Source organism: Sinocyclocheilus grahami, unplaced genomic scaffold, assembly GCF_001515645.1.
Source record: "Sinocyclocheilus grahami isolate Dianchi unplaced genomic scaffold, SAMN03320097.WGS_v1.1 scaffold687.1, whole genome shotgun sequence".
Taxonomy (NCBI): domain Eukaryota; kingdom Metazoa; phylum Chordata; class Actinopteri; order Cypriniformes; family Cyprinidae; genus Sinocyclocheilus; species Sinocyclocheilus grahami.
This window is the reverse complement of record NW_015505866.1, coordinates 46,536-64,833: the sequence shown is the minus strand read 5'-3', so window position 1 is coordinate 64,833 and position 18,298 is coordinate 46,536. Positions and strand designations below refer to the sequence as shown.

The 18,298-nt window shown below is 35.6% G+C and overlaps 1 protein-coding gene across 1 annotated transcript; it reads right to left on the bottom strand.

The window, feature by feature from the left end:
• Nucleotides 1-1,840: 1,840 nt before the first annotated feature.
• On the bottom strand, nt 1,841-16,660 carry LOC107559461 (sodium-dependent lysophosphatidylcholine symporter 1-like). Its single transcript, XM_016243294.1, has 15 exons — nt 16,574-16,660; nt 14,612-14,731; nt 14,076-14,200; nt 13,734-13,866; nt 13,386-13,441; nt 11,608-11,630; nt 10,601-10,773; nt 9,203-9,293; nt 8,455-8,576; nt 8,196-8,279; nt 7,743-7,826; nt 4,542-4,654; nt 4,241-4,384; nt 3,971-4,147; nt 1,841-2,006 (listed from the first exon to the last, which is right to left on the bottom strand). The coding sequence occupies exons 1-15, from the start codon at nt 16,658-16,660 to the stop codon at nt 1,841-1,843; spliced, it is 1,698 nt and encodes a 565-aa protein (XP_016098780.1).
• Between the last annotated feature and the right edge of the window lie 1,638 nt (nt 16,661-18,298).

The following is an 18,298-nucleotide window of genomic DNA, read 5'->3' as shown; positions in this document are numbered from 1 at the left end:
TGAAAGATAATATAGATCATGTTCTATTCTGTAATGTTAATAGAAGTCATACACTGTCAGAACAAAAAGGTTGCACTTTATGGATGCAACAGCTTGTCACTGGCAGTCCCTTATGAACATGAACCATGGTTTTACTAAAATGACCATAGTTCAACTGTAGTATTTGTAGATTTGAATCATGTGTAAACAAAAACACATTTGAACCATGTGTAAACAAAAATATAACCTAATAAATTATAATTAAGGCGTATTGACTGTTAAAATGTGTTTTAAACATAAAGTTAAGTGGTTATCATTACCCATTTTACTCATTTAATAATTTAATAAATTTCATAATTTAAAAGTTTAGTTCAGAAGTATCTATCGGTATCGATATACGATACTGCCTTGAAATATATCGGTATCGTATCATAAACAAAATAAGTGGTATCGCCCATCCCTACTGGCGAGATGCGGGAATTCATTCGGCGCGTGACTCTCACGGTGCATTATGGGCATTCTCTAGCCGTTGAGCGTGCACCAGCTGTACACTCGTTTTTGCAGTGCATTGTGGGATTGAATGAGTGCACTCGAGAACGTCCACTATGGTTTCGGACACCACTAAAAATGGCTGTTCCCTCAAATAGTGCCCTATTTAAGGGTATAGGGGGCAATTTCGGACAGAAATGCACATCAAACTGACGTCAAAAACTTCAGGTCCATTTGACATCCACACACTGCTGTTCTTTCGACCACCAAAATAATGACACAAAAAGCAATGCAATGAAAGAAAAGTTTTATTCAACAAACTTGAAATCAAAAATACAAATGTCCGTTTAAAAAGAAATGCACCTATTCTGATTGTGAAGAAAGATCGCAGAACAATTAGGCTACTGACGTTAGTCCATATCCCAATCTAAATTTGATTAGCTATGCAGCGCTACTTCCTGATTGTTTAATTCAAAATTGGCCAAATTCTGTGACAGTCCGCATTATACAGTGAATTGTGGTTTTATGCCTGGATTCCGTGGTTTCTGTGTTGCATCGCAGAAATCATATAGGGCTCTAGATATACAGGTGCATCTCAATAAATTAGAATGTCGTGGAAAAGTTCATTTATTTCAGTAATTCAACTCAAATTGTGAAACTTGTGTATTAAATAAATTCAATGGTGACATCCCAATCAGCTAATCAACTCAAAACACCTGCAAAGGTTTCCTGAGCCTTCAAAATAGTCTCTCAGTTTGGTTCACTAGGCTACACAATCATGGGGAAGACTGCTGATCTGACAGTTGTCCAGAAGACAGTCATTGACACCCTTCACAAGGAGGGTAAGCCACAAACATTCATTGGCAAAGAAGCTGGCTGTTCACAGAGTGCTGTATCCAAGCATGCTAACAGAAAGTTGAGTGGAAGGAAACAGTGTCAGCAGATTTTAGAGGAGAAAAACTCATTTTGAGGTAAGAAAGTAACTTTTTATACTTCATTTTTTGTGTGTGATGGCAGTCCCTGCTTTGTAGTCAAACTCATCAAAGTTAAATTATGTTTATTGTGTGTCTGTGTAGATATTTTTCAAGCAAGTTGTTGGTGCTAATGTGTTGGCTATTAGCTGTAAGGTGAGCTAGTTCAAGGCTACAAAATTCTGAGTTAGTTGTAACAAGACTCAGGGTTAATAACATCAATTAAACATGTTATAACCGAACCCAAGCTATTTTTTTGTTTTATTTATGTGTTTTCTTCAATAAACCAGTTGCCAGCTTAAAGTGGCCAAACTGGGTTTTGGAAGATTATAGTTGATATCCAGCTAAAAACCAGCAACCATGTTCCAGAGCTGGATTTTCCAACAAGATTAGAACTGCATCTATCTTTCTCTGTCAGTGCTCAGGTCTGCGTTCAGCTGTTCCTCTAGCTGTGGTTGTTGAGGAGATCCTACTGAATCTGCCTGCTCATCAGGTGGTGCGAGTCTGTCGTCTGGTGTGTCATGAGTGGAAGGAGCTGGTGGACAGTGCTGCACACTGGAGAGAGCGCTGTCAAAGAGAGGGGATCCAGCCACAAGATGTTTCCAGACCCCTAGATGACTGGCGCCTGTTTTACTTTAAAACTAAGAAAGGGTGTAATTTGCTCAAGAATCCCAGAATTAAGAAGACTGCAATAAGTGTCACTATTAAAATGTGATTTTGCTTCAGGTAACGTCACTTTTCTGATGTTCTTATTGGGTAAACTTAAAATGTAAATGAGGGGAGAGGGTGCAATTGCATTGCATTTGTTTAACATAAACCCTGCTGTTGACAAATGTAGCCCGTCCCCTTTGCTATATACTCAGCCCAGCCATATCCCATATGTATCTATATGTATGACAAATAGTTATCTCTGACAGCAATAAACAATGTTTTTAAAGTCTAGTTTACTTTAGTACTATTTTAGCTTCCATGAAGCAGATGTATTGTCTGTTTATATTGTCTGTTCAAGCACACAGCATGAGAACAGGAAAACACAGGCAGTTACTAGTTTAAGTCCGCAGATGTTCACCTCCCCTGCATCCTCTAGCCTCCAGCTCATTATGAAGTACCTGTTACATAACATGCTCTCAACACTCACTTCATCTGTAGTCTTGTAATGTGGGTGTCTGGAGTAGCACATATCCACCTCCCAAGCCTCCTCCATGAACAACACAACAAGTCAACACATGTTAATTGGTCTTAAATTGATAGTTCAGCCAGAAATAAAAATTCTGCGACCATTAACTCAGTCATGTCATTCCAAAGCAGTATGACTTTCTTTCTTCTTTGAAGAAAAATTTACTTTGACATGAAATGGATACAGTGGAAGTCAATGGTAACCAAAACTGTTTGGTTATCAACCTTCTTCTTTTGTGTTCTGTAGAAGAAAGCAAGTCAAACAAGACTGGAATGACATAAGGGTGAGTAAATAATGTTTTGGGTGAACTGGTCCTTTAAGGCCTAAGACTATTGGCCACAAGATGGTGCTGTGCAGTTTTCTGCATGGCAATAAAAAACATTCACATATTTACACATGGCTGTTTATTTATACACTTTTACATCATTATCATCATTACCAGTGCTGATGCAGAGAGAGCAATCAGTAAGGCATTCGTTGGTTAATTACTCTGAAGAGTGTAAACTCTTTACACACAGCAATATTGTTGCAACCAGTGATATGCACCATGTCTGTCTAGATATGGTGCAGAAATTACACACTGCACCTTTAAGACCACTAATGTTTATCAATTCTGGCCTTGAGGCTGCAGAACTGCATGTTTTGAATATCTCCTTTATTCACCTCGGGTGTAACAAGATTAGTGAAATTCCTAAGTGGTTTTGGGATCCCTCTAGAAAAGGATTGAGAAACATTCACCCTGCACGATGAAAACAAAACTTGTTTATTATTAACGGTTTCAGAACCTGTGAATGTTACAAAAGTAATGAAATCCTTATAAGTAATGAAATGTGACATAGTGAGTGATTACTTCATAGGCTCAGTTCTTCTTCTCCTTTCATGCTGGTCTCTGTCCTGTGTAAAACAGGCAGTGAAGACACAGTTAATACAGTTATTGCAACTTATGCAAAACTGTAACATAGTGTGAGAAAATGAAGACATACTACGCAGACATATTTGAACATAGTAAGCAGTGCTGAAAATGAATGTAAAGACTTAAAAGGAACACTCCACCAACACCCCTAGAGTTAAACAGTTGAGTTTTACCGTTTTCGAATCCATTCAGCCGATCTCCAGGTCTGGCGTTAGCACTTTTAGCTGTAGCTTAGCATAGATCATTGAATCTGATCAGACCGTTAGCATCTCTCTCAAAGATGTCCAAAGAGTTTCTATATTTTTCCTATTGAAAACTTGACACCGTAATATCATTGCGCCTGCTGCACCCATGGTACGGCAGCAACGTTTCTTGATTATTACGCCGGAATGAGAGTATAGTTTTTGAGCGAGATGCTAACGGGTACCTCAAGGTACATACCCTGCTTTCCGTAATGCGTCCTGGATTTTCCTCCGTTGCTCTTCATTGATGGGATAGAAGCAAAAAATCACCAAACCAATGAGCAGCAGGCAGATTGGCATCGGAGCGAAGAGCATCTGCAGCGAATATATGACCTCTGTATTGTGTTTACAAGCACCAGGTTTGTATCCTACAAAGCTAAAGAGATAAGGATAACATTAAACAAACCATTGTAAAATCAATTGGAAACTTTAGGTTTTGGATTAAAATCTGATTGGAGGAAGCTCTTACTGTAGTATCAAAGTAGAGATTCCAACAGACATGCCTCCTCCAAATTTGTTGAAGAAAACGTAGCAGGAGTAGAACAATGGTTCTAGATCCTGGCATGATGGGTTCTTGACTTTGAAGTCATCCACTACATCTGGCAACATTGACCTAAAATAAATAACTAACCTGGTTATATACAGCAGTTTGACAAAGTTAATATGGTCATAATGATAATAACATATATGATGATAATTGTGTGGGTTGTGTGTTGGTGAGGTGAGGGCTTTAAGAATGAAGAAGAGATATTTTATAAGAGTTACCTTACCAAGGGACTAGATAGAGGGCTGCCAGACTCGTACCAGCTAACATGGACATAATAATGAAGATGGGTAAATTACTTTTCATTAGGGATATCATAATTAGAGCTGGGATATAAACCTGCAGAGAAGAGGAGAAAGAGGGATGAAAAAGTGGAAACAGATATAACACATATATGAAGGAGAGGAACTCTGGACTCGTGGTGGATTTCATATATATATATATATATATATATATATATATATATATACAGTATCTCACAGAAGTGAGTACACCCCTCACATTTTTGTAAATATTTTATTATATCTTTTCATGTGACAACACTGAAGAAATGACACTTTGCTACAATGTAAAGTAGTGAGTGTACAGCTGACGCTGAGCACGTGCACTCAACTTCTTTGGTCGACCATGGCGAGGCCTGTTCTGAGTGGAACCTGTCCTGTTAAACCGCTGTATGGTCTTGGCCACCGTGCTGCAGCTCAGTTTCAGGGTCTTGGCAATCTTCTTATAGCCTATGCCATCTTTATGTAGAGCAACAATTCTTTTTTTCAGATCCTCAGAGAGTTCTTTGCCACGAGGTGCCATGTTGAACTTCCAGTGACCAGTATGAGAGAGTGAGAGCGATAACACCAAATTTAACACACCTGTTCCCCATTCACACCTGAGACCTTGTAACACTGTTGAGTGTTTACACAATGAGTGTTACTAGTGTTACTATTGTCACTTTGCATTATTGACACTATTTTCCTAATTAATGCTGTTCAGTTGCTTTGACACAATCTGTATTGTTAAAAGTGCTATATAAATAAAGGTGACTTGACTTGACTTAACACTAATGAGTCACATGACACCGGGGAGAGAAAATGGCTAATTGGGCCCAATTTGGACATTTTCACTTAGGGGTGTACTCACTTTTGTGGCCAGCGGTTTAGACATTAATGGCTGTGTGTTGAGTTATTTTGAGGGGACAGCACATTTACACTGTTATACAAGCTGTACACTTACTACTTTACATTGTAGAAAAGTGTCATTTCTTCAGTGTTGTCACATGAAAAGATATAATAAAATATTTACAAAAATGTGAGGGGTGTACTCACTTCTGTGAGATACTGTATATATTTCTTTCATGACAACTCTCGGAGGGATTGGCATGGTATTTGGTCTTGGTGGAATAGATCTGCTATGCTGCTGCTGCTGCAGAGCAAGTACCGAGACTTGCTACTGCCAATACAGCCACAACATGCTGCTGTGAGCATGTAAGAAATATTGCTGCTGCAAATATAACGTACATGAAATAACCCCCATATAGCATACATAAATCACCTCGTAGCAGATCTATACAGGTGGAGCTGGGGAAGGTGGAGGGTTTCTGAAGCAAGCTGCAACTGCTACGGCAAGAACTAGTCATATATTTGAATGTTGAGTGGCGAGCTCATTGGCTACCGATACAGGAGAGAACCAATCAGCTATGCCATGTGATAATGATGTCATTAGGTCAGATTGAGTTAGACCTATCGGACTGCGCCATCTAGAGTTTCATGCCAGAACTCTGTATGTGTGTATATATATGTATAATATTTTTTGGAGTGATTATATTTAAAAGTATTAATTATTAATCAGTATTTAACCTCTTATGTTTTAATTGATTGAATAAAGTTATGATCTACCATATACTCTTAATAGTCACTAAGATGAACTATGCTATTAGAATGTTTTTTTCTTGTTCGTGAGAAGCTTTTCCATATGTTAACTATTTACTCCTCTCAGGTTAAAGGTCTCTGCCTATATCATAGAAGGCAGCAGGGCCTCTTGTCTATGTGACCAACGTGTACTCAGAACATTTAGGTTGTTTTCTATGACTGTATATTAAAGAATAAAGCTGAATATGGTCTGAGCTTCTCTCCTTTTCTCTCTCTGAGAAACTGCACTAATTGTCTGTGTTTTGGGATCAGTACCTGATAAGAGTAAGAGTCTAACTACTCGACCTTGAAGTAGATAAGGGTTTCTCTCTGTATGTGTGTTGGTATCAGTCTGTGCCGGATTAAGGCCAGCACCCAGGAGGGAGAACTCGTATGCAGATCTTGACACAAGGATGGCAGATATATGTCTCGGGAGCAGCGCGTTGCGTGTGAACTCTAAACGCTTGTCACCTAAATAACCTAAGAAGTAGGGCTGGGTGATTTTTCAGATTTGACTCATTAATTCGAATTTAATGTTTTGCCACAATTACATTTTTTATAAAGCGCCACATTTTTAGAATGCCGTTTCATGCATGAAACGCTGCAAGAGATGCAAGCACAACAGTCAAATGCGTCCATGTTTACATAGAAAAAACAATGGAAAAGCAGCGTAATCTAATAAAAAACCTGTAAACAACTACTACTCTATGTATGATATTTCATTTTTGCATCATGGTGACAGGCTGAAAGCGTCTGTTCATTGTTTTTACAGAACATTTATAGTTAATAATAGTCTACTGATGTCTTCAGTCATTTTGAATATGAATTACCTTGACTTTTGAGATTTTTTAAAAAGCATTTTCCTTGTATTATTTCTGAACACATAATATGTATAAGACAAGTTTGTACAATATGTAGTTATAGTTTATGCATCTTTTTTGCAAAGATATTTAACAAGTGATTTGTTTAACATTTACATCATGTTGACAACTACATGTGTGGTGCACTTGGAATAGAAATTTAGAACTAGAGGGCTAATAAAGAAAACTTTACTTGAATCATGTTGTAGTTACATTTTCAAGTTGACTAGTTAAAAATCGTAAAAATCGAGAATCGTTCAAATGTTCTTTAAAAAATGGTTTTGTTTTTCTACGATTTGACCAATCAGAATAATTTTTACCTATAAGTAATGACGTATTTTTGGGAACACACTCTTTAGGTCTGCATGATTGAAATCCCCAGGCAAGAAGGCAATGACCTTTTGTTAGAGTACTTCTGTATTGAGAATGAATGCAGAGCGGCCTACGAACTCCTCGCGAGTATTGAAGCTGACTTCTGCTGATGAAACTGCAAACTCTTTTCTTCAGTAAATTTTTCTTCAATTGATTTAATCTCTGACTCCTGGTCTTCATTCATCATACATGGTCCTTGAGTTTAACTGTAAATCCCCTACAGATATATTTGTTACAGCACTCCAATTCCATTTTTGTGCAACCATTAAACAACCAATAACAAAGAGTGGTGCTCACTGATAGGCCGATGAATATGGTGGTCTTCTTGCCTTTTTTGACCAGTAGTGTCTGCCACATTGGGATGGATATTGTAGCTGATGTCTGTACAAGAGCAGAAATAATTAAACTACCATGAAAAACATACCATGCTACATAATTAAAAATTAATCGTTAAACCTGTATAATTTTAGAAGTAATTTGTAAGATAAATCTAAGACGATTCAAAAACATTTTAATACTGTGATTTAATATAATGTACATTTTATAATTTATTTTGCATGATTTAATTAGCTTCATGTTGTAACATCTTAATTAATAGGTCAAGTAAAAATATTTAATATGAACAAATGAATCAACTTTTTTTCTTTACATGTCAGATTTTGTAAACTAGTTCATTGTAGTATTTCATATAATAAAATAATAATAATAATACTTTCATATAATAATAATTAGAAATAATAAATCCCTCACCAATAGTATGAGAACAAGATGCTGGAAATATGCTCCCATATTTGCTGCGTGAGTGCAGAAGAGGGCAAAATTTCCTTGAGCCATCTGAAACAAATATTCTTATCATGACTTCTGTCATACTTAATAAAATCCATTTGTTGTCTCTATAACTATGGCTATCAAAACCATATTACGTAACAGACAGGGCACTTTTGGTATTTTGATATCAACCACAAGCACTTCCAAATTCATTCATAATTTAAACAGAAAAACTTCTGACCTGGAAGGCAAGTGAAGCAAAAAGGAAGCCAAATACAAGCCACACATATGGAGTGTGTCTCACCACCATCTTCATTCCAGTTAGATAGGGGACACTTATTCGGTCCAGTTTACTCAGTGGGGCTAAAATGAGATGTAGACACATGCAAGTCATTATATCAGTCTAGTCACTGCAACAGCACACTAGCATGTGCTAATATAGCTATCAAAAAGACTCCCACTATACACTTGCATGTAAATAGTAAAATAACATACAGTATAAATAGTCTTAAAGCTTTGCTGTCCATCCTCAACCTAACCACAGGCTCTACTCTTCACTACAACAGTAACACTACAAAACCAACACAACAGAAGCCTCTGTAAATCCTAACATAATACAACATTATATACTAACTTATGTCTCCCCATGCTAAACTTGTGCAAAAACACACAAAATAACACTTAATTTCAACAATTATTTTCCTTATATTGTCTGATGCAAAGCATGCGGGAAACTAGAAAACGCAATCATTTTAAGCTCAGGTTACTACAAGAAATGTTGAGTTCACAGAACTTTTTTCAATAAAGTCCAATTAACTTTCCTTATTGTTTGAGTGAAATAAACTAATTTCATTTAATTAATTTCACTGTTCGGTTTTACAGTGTATGTGTTTCAAAATTGATGTGGTACTCCTAGTGAAGGCTGCAAGAATATATGGTTAACACAACTTATCTGATATTTTAACTCATGTTAACTCATTTGGACCTACCCAACTGCTCCTTCACTCCAAGAAAAAGCATGAGGCAGCACAGAAAGTACAGCATTCCCAATACTAATGCTCCAGTCAAATAGGCTCTTCTCTGTAGAAATGAAAAGACAAATGGCACTACTGTTAAAAAGTTTGGGGTCAGAAAGTTTTTTTTTTAAGTTAATATTTTTTATTCAGCAAGGATGCATTCAATCTATCAAAAGTGAGAGCAGAGACATTTTAAATGTTACAAGAGTATTGTATTTCAAATAAAGAACCCTGAAACAATATATTACTGTTTCCACAAAAATATGAAACATCACAACTGTTTCCAACACTGATCATAAGAAGAAATGTTTCTAGAGCAACAAATAATATTATTTCTTGAGCATATTAGAATGATTTCTGAAGGATCATGTGACACTGAAGACTGGAGTAATGATGCTGAAAATTTAGCTTTGCCATCACACGAATAAATTACATTTTAAAATATATAAAAATGGAAAATTGTAATAATATGTAACAATATTACTGTTTCTACTGTATTTTTGATAAAATAAATACAACCTTAGCGAGGATAAGAGACTTCTTTCAAAAACATTAAAAAAATCTTTCTGACCCCATGTCATAGTCTGAGTCTTTGGTTATGTTTATTGTTTGTATTTCTATTGGATTCAGTCATGATCTAGTTTGTCACCTCTACACTACATTTCCCATGATCCCTCCTGGCTCCCATCTGCCCACACTGCTCTATCATCCACACCTGCCATCATTCACCTTCATCAGCTCCACTCCACTTAAGCCTTCAGTTTCTATCAGTTCTTTTTCTGGTGATGTTTGTGTAATACACGCTGTTACATTGCGTTTGCTCTCTGAGGTATTCTGATTTACTATTTACTTTTAAGTTTAATCAACTTAACTATTATTTTGAATTACCTTCGTCATCTTCATTGGCTAAACCATGACACACCAAACTTTTGAACCTTTTGTAGTGGATATCCAGACACTGTGCAACATCAGAACTTATGAAATGAGAAAACTGGGAAGAACAACGTTGATCTTAAAATACCTAGTCTAAAGAGTCTACTTCCTGTTTCTGGAAATATAACAGAATATACTTAGTTACTGAGTTAAGACACAGTATTCTAATGTCATATTTAAAGTATGATCTTTATGATATTTAAATCTGGAGGCACTACATTCTCTGGTACAACAGTTCCAGAGAAACGGCCTACATATGCTCAAAACAAGGAAGTATCTTATCCTCAACACATGACTAAATAATGAATTTAGGAAAAACAGTTGCCTTGATAGTTCACAGTCAATATGTGTGGCCATTTCACAAGCAATAACTAATAACAAATTCCACTATCCATATGTGCTTGACACAATGGGAATAGGATGTTCTCTGTGCCTCACTGTATTTTGTAGAGTGTCAGATATGTCATCCAGTGAGTCTGTGTGGTTCCCAGAAGGCCCTTGCGTGCCATTCTGTAAACTGCAGACGTGTGTCCTCTTGGCATGGTGCACCCCCACTATCTGACCCTGAATGGCAGCTCCCACCAGTGTAGTGAACACTTCCATGCCCATTCCTGTATCGTGAGAGAGAACAAAGTTATTTTTTATACAGGAAATAGATTTCAGTTAAGGTTATAGCCTATATAGGGGGAAGTCATGGCCTAATGGTTAGAGAGTCGGACTCGTAACTCAAAGGTTGCGGGTTCGAGTCTCGTACCGGCAGGGATTGTAGGTGGGGGGAGTGAATGTACAGTGCTTTCTCCCACCTTCAATACCACGACTGAGGTGCCCTTGAGCAAGGCACCGAACCCCCAACTGCTCTCCGGGTGCCACAGCAAAAAATGGCTGCCCTGTGTGTTCACGGTGTGTGTGTGTGTGTGTTCACTTCTGTGTGTGTGCGCACTTTGGATGGGATAAATGCAGAGCACTAATTCAGAGTATGGGTCACCATACTTGGCCACGTCACGTCACTATATAAGTTTCTGCTCTCTATTTCCAATGTATCCTGCTTACAAATAATAATAATAAAAAAGGAAGTATGATCTATCTAGCTAGCTGTTGTTCTCTCTGTCTGTAAGGAATATAAACCTTCAAATGTCAAAACTTTTTAAACTTTTTTTTCAAAACTTTCGAAGACTATGACGAACCAACATTCATAGTTTTTCTTTTTTATTTGCTTTCCTAAGAGGCTATGGATTATGATTATTTTTCTTTCTTGTTTTCTTGTGATCACGACTTAATTTTCTCATGATCTCAACCAAAGACTATTTGTCTCACAACATAACAAAAGTAGTTTTTTTTACAATGATTGTTTGAAATTTAAAACACAATGCGTTTAACTGCTGCTATAGTAATGAATGCAACTTTGACACGCATCTGATCGACAGATAAACCATGCTCTCTTATACTGTATGCTGTGGATATTTCACGTGGATATTTTAAGGTCTACAATAAATAAATATAAGCTAATCAATCACTGTTCATTTTTTTCCAGAGACAGTATGCTAAACATTTTGTTAAATGGTCAAAGCAACACCGCAATCACAGGCTGCCTTCAGAAGGATGCAGAGAACTGTTCTAATATATTTTAGAGCTGTTTGGATTCAACTTTATTTTCCTTTTATTTGAAATAAAATTATATATAATTTGTTTGTGATTTTTATTAGTCATGTAGGATATGCTGACTGATATCATGTGCGTTACAAGCTTGGGATGCTGTTTGAAAAGAGTGTTTATGTGTGTGTGTGTGTGTGTGTGTGTGTGAGAGAGAGAGAGTGTGTGTGTGTGTGTGTGTGTGTGTGGTTTCCTACAAAGAAATGTAGAAAATACTAAACTAACTTAACAATAACAGATAGCCTACACAAAATAATCATTAATTAAATGTTAGTAATGAACAATACTGCACAATTAATAGCGATCACGAAGAAGGTCCTTATTCTGTCCCAAACGCATACAAGGTGGATATACAGTATAACACCCCATCAGTTAGCCTATATTCAGGTTCCTACTGCCACCTGTTGGCGCTGTTGTGTAACTTAGAGAACAACTTTTGTTATGTCGAGATCAGAAAAAAATTAAGTCGTGATAACAAGAAAACAACTTTCGTTATCTAAAGATCACGAGAAAATAAAGTCATGATAATGAGAAAACAACTTTCGTTATGTTGAGATCAGGAGATAATAAAGTCGTGATCACAAGAAAACAACTTTTTATATGATTACGAGAAAACAAGAAAAATAATAATCCATGGCCTCTTAGGAATTCCGTAGAATTCCAATTCATTTTAATTCAACTTCTTTATGAAAATTTGAATAGTGATTCTACCGTTTGCAATCTCAATTCAAATTAAATTCAAATTCAGGAGGACTATGAAAGGTATCCATCAATTCAGTTATGAATGGCCCACATGAATGGTGTTACTTATACACAAATGATCATTTGAATTTAGAATATTTTGAGATTTTGACCTGTTCTTAGATCGGTGCTTGATAGAAAAAGATTGTAGAGGATCTGACTGTAACAGTAATGATTGTCAGGGCTCTAAGCAATGAAGAAAGTTTCAAAGTTTTCTGCCCCCCTCCTCTTAGTATGCTTGTCTGCTTCACATAAAATTTCTATAGCCTACTCTATCTTAAGGTGCTCCTGGCAATAAGTTCAATCAAGTTCATTAACAGATTTATAATTCATTTAATCGTTAAGCAGATATATATATATATATATAATAATATCCCATAATATCTAATTGGCTTATTTCTTGTGAATGTATATGGACACCAGTATATTTGGATGTAACATGCCAAATCTCATGAATTTCTGATGCTATGGGGCTATTAGATTAGCAATTAGATCAGTCATTTATTTGTGACTGTGAATGACAGAATGAATGCTATAATGCTAATGTTGTACACTAGAGAGTCACAGGGCATGAAATCCTTTTACAAGAAATCCCATTGCCAATGGCTGAATATTTTCAGATTTTCGTTTTGAAGTCAGTTATCTTATTTTGAAACTAACATGTGTTTCTGTAAGCTGTTTCATCGAACCCTAACATACAGTATAATTGAAGATTTAAGATAGTTGACTTTGCATTAACATTTAGAAAGATATATTGCAATTCTATCAGCTTGCCACAATCTAATTATCTACTATTGGTGCTTTGACCACAACGATTGCCGTTTAAGACTATTCCTTCTCATTTCCCCCCAGAAATATGTTTAGGGAAGAATATGGCACATGGTAGCACTGAATGAGACAGAGAGAGAATTAAATGTTTTGGAGTCATGAATCATATAACACATTATATAAGCAAACACAGCTGTTTGAAAACTGCTGTGGTGAGTACTAAATTGACTCACCATGAGTACTTCACAGGAAAGAGGTGGAAACTATAGTGTCACTGTATATTTGTTTGCAGTTCAAAACTAATTTACATTTAGTCTTCCCCCTATGCAGGAAATGTCCTTAACTACTGAACATCCTTAACACTGAATGTGTAAAACAACAGAAAACTATAGGCAGATAATATTGGGCTTACACTCATGAAGGTGTCAAACAGACAGCACCATGTGAAGTACCAGCCGAAACTGAAGGCAGAGGACATGGTGTCCTGTGGGGTATACCAGAGCATAACGTATGACAGGACCCCAAGTGGCATTGTGAACACAATCCTACGTAAAGAGTGTGGATAAGCAGAGTGGCACATGATGAACAATCGGCATATTAAAAAATGTCTTTGAAAGTGTACACCATCTATTACCATTTATATGCTCAACATTTGTAATACACATGTAAGCAACCTGTGGTCCAGCTGTGAAATATTTCAATGAGATTGGAGGAAGTGCTTCACACCCATTCTGACATTAACCAGTACACGCACCAAGGAATAAGTTTGCCAATTCTGGTCCGGCCACTCTTGCTCACGGCATATCCAATCAGAGGATCCGAAATGGCATCCCAAGCTCGACCAAGGAAGAGAATGATGGATGCAGAGAAAGCTCCCATCTATAACAAACATATGACCAGAAGAAAATCTCTTCTAACATACTTACTGTGCACCATTTTTGTAACATAATTTCTTTTGTAGTATAAAATGCAGTTACACAATGTTCTACCATGGTGTTAAAGTATATTAATATATGAACTTTCTCAAGATCTTTCATATTCCCTTTAACATACTTCCTGTGCTAACAGTTTAGAGTTGTAGTAGTGTTGAACATGGCATGCAAACATGACATGCAAAGTGAGGAAGTGTTGAGGATGGAGCATCATGCACATAATATAATGTGGCACATTTACACAATTGTGTGTAAACTGGCCACTGTGAAACTGAATTTGTACAGAGGATATATGGTATATATGGTATTCATTACTGGCAGCTGCTAAAAACCACATCTTTTATTCATATATACACACCTTCACAACATCCAGTAAAAAGATCTGCATGAAAAAGCCCTTGGCGGTTCCAGTCATTTGATAAGGCATTCCTCCAACGGCATAGCAGAGTTTCCTGGATAAAAGGATGCCAGGAGTTTTCTGCACAAGATCAACATGTATGCCTCATGTGAATGATTTTGTGAATAGTGTTATTTCAACACGGAAAATGTTGAATTTTAATAAAGCACGTCTCTTGAAATGAAAAATATAAATATGTACACTGCTGTTCAAAAGTTTGGGATCAGTAAGATTTTTAATTTGTTTTAAAGAAGTCTCTTCTGATCATTATGGCTGCATTTATTTGACCAAAAATACATAAAATACAGTAATACTGTGAAATATTATTACCATTTAAAATACAGGTTTTCTATTTTAATATACTTTAAAATATAATTTATTTCTGTGATGCAAAGCTGAATTTTCCTCAGCCATTAATCCAATCTTCATTGCCACATGATCCTTCAGAAATCATTCTAATATGCTGATTTATTATCAATGTTGTAAACAGTTTTGCGGCTTAATATTTTTTGGAACCTGTGATACTTTTTTTTAGTATTATTTGATGAATAAAGTAAAAAAGAACAGTGTTTATTTAAAATAGAAATCTTTTCTAACAATATATTAGAATATATTATATGTAGAATAGATTATTATGACTTTTGATCAGTGATACTTTTTTTTATTATTATTTGATGAATAAAGTAAAAAAGAACAGTGTTTATTTAAAATAGAAATCTTTTCTAACAATATATTAGAATATATTATATGTAGAATAGATTATTATGACTTTTGATCAATTTAACACATCCTTCTTGAATTAAAGCATTAATTTCTTTCAAAAAAAGAAAGAAAAAAAATGACTGACCCTGGGATCAGTAAGATTTTTAATTTGTTTTAAAGAAGTCTCTTCTGATCATTATGGCTGCATTTATTTGACCAAAAATACATAAAATACAGTAATACTGTGAAATATTATTACCATTTAAAATACAGGTTTTCTATTTTAATATACTTTAAAATATAATTTATTTCTGTGATGCAAAGCTGAATTTTCCTCAGCCATTAATCCAATCTTCATTGCCACATGATCCTTCAGAAATCATTCTAATATGCTGATTTATTATCAATGTTGTAAACAGTTTTGCGGCTTAATATTTTTTGGAACCTGTGATACTTTTTTTAGATTATTTGATGAATAAAGTAAAAAAGAACAGTGTTTATTTAAAATAGAAATATTTTCTAACAATATATTAGAATATATTATATGTAGAATAGATTATTATGACTTTTGATCAATTTAACACATCCTTCTTGAATTAAAGCATTAATTTCTTTCAAAAAAGGAAAGAAAAAAAATGACTGACCTCAAACTTTTGAACGGTAGTGTATAATATTACAAAAGATTTCTATTTTGAATAGATGCTGTTCTTTTTAACGTTTTATTCGTCAAAGAATCCTGAAAGAATTATCACAGGTTACAAAAAAATATGAAGCCGCAAAACTCTTGCCAATATTGATATTAAATCAGCATATTAGCATGATTTCTGAAGGATCATGTGACACTGAAGACTGGAGTAATGATGCTGAAAATTCAGATTTGATCACAGCAATAAATTATATTTTAAAGTAGGCTATATTAAAATAGAAAACCATTATTTTAAATTGCAATATTTCACAGTATTACAGATTTTTCTGTATTTCAGATCAAATAAATGCAGCCTTGATTAGACTTCTTTAAAAAAAAAAACATTACAAATCTTACTGATCCCAAACTTTTGAACAGCATATTTAAAAGTCACGAGCAAAATGAGCAACTCTTTTTAGAGGTGTTCCGACATCTTTTACAGTTTTTCGATGCCGACGCGCTTTGAGTTACTGTTATTGGCACACCATCAAGCAAACCCTCTGATGTTTACAAAGAATACAAATGTTATGTCATACCGACTGAGTCTCGTCAGTTTCCGTCACGCAGGCTGTGTTCTCATCGGAGCGATTGTCCAGTATTTCCCCGTTGTTGTTGTTGGCCATCGTTCAGTTATCGAGGAAAATAATTGCCCGTTAGTTTTTCTGTCTCTTCTCATACTTTTTGAGAAGTAGGCGTGGCTTTAGCTCCTCTACAAAAAAACATTGGCCAAGTTTCGCAGTGCTTAACGAGATTCTGCTGCGTTCATCTCTAGCGCTATGTTTAGTTCCATAATTCCAGTCCCACCGAGAACTCGCCAAGTGTTGTCATCTTGAACCTTCGGTCATTTCGACAGGGCGTGAGTGCAGCTTTATTATTTCTGATGTCAGGTTGTCGTCACGTGTTTTCAACCTTTATCTTCTTTCCTAGAAGCAGATTGAAACATTTTGACATGGCATTGCCTTCTCTGGTGTGATAACAGTTTATTATAACATTACCATTTATTTCATTATGGCCATTTGGCAATGATTTTAATATCTAAAGGATTTTTCACATTATCTTGTGCTTTTGATCGCTATATAATTCCCAGACTTTTTGTGTTGTTTCATATTTTGATGACTTGCTTTTTATTTTAAAATGTGGAAAGAAATAATAGGATGAGCAATGGATTTGCAGTTCTGATCCAAATGAAATGCGATATGTACCGAATAAAGGACTTCAATGAAGATTAAAAAAGAAAGAATGCAGTAATTACACTTGCTCTGATGGCAGCAGGTAGCCTTCCGTGCCTTTTCGCTCCCGTGATTTTCGTGTCCACTCCTTTAAACATTCTAATATTGTGTATAATTTTGGCGCATCAGGAAGCCGCTCAGGATGCGGTGTATTTACATATTTTTTAATGAGCGTTTGCGCTGTTTACTTTCACTTTCGATTTCGCGATCACACACACTCTGTGTAAAGGGAGCAAGCACATCTTACAAGATCAGATATTTGTCAATGAGCTCAGAATCTGTTGAGCAGCAAATACTCCAGCATGGACTTGTTAGTCATCTCTCCTTATTCTTGACCCGTGATCAGTCAAAGCTGACAGTATGTAATTTTCGCCGCTAGAGGGCGCGTATTCAAAACAAACAAAGAGACAAAGGCTAGTTAGATATATAAGTCAGACATTGAAGTGAGTTGCTGTTTTTGTCATTCTTCTGAAGAAGACTTCATTTGTTTTGGCAATGCTCCTACACAGAAACATTTTGGTCAGACTTTTTAGTGTTTATTCAATCTTTTGTAAGTGACTTCTCTTTTTGTTTTATGCTTTCTTTGGATTGTTTGACTATTCAAAAGAGAACACCGGAAAATATTACATCATTAATTTATGCGTTAAAACTGACGTTATACAAAACGTCAGTTTTGTACGTTAAAATTCTGCAAATACGTATTTGTACGTTTAGAGGCAGAAAATACGTAAGTATTTGTACGTTTTAGTGCCTGTAAAAACGTAAGTAAATGTACGTTTTATAGAACCATATTTGAAAATTACTTGTGTACTATTCAACATAGTACTAATAGAAAGGCAATAAAAACTGTCAGTTTGTGTTCTGTCTTCAAAATATTTGAGTAAAGGTCATGCATGTCTCTGATTATGTGTGTATATATGTATATGTATATGGATGTGTATGTATATATATATATATATATATATATATTTTTCCTTTTCTTTTATCCTTTGTTACCCATGCTTTGTATATGTTGTTTTAAAAAAATAAATA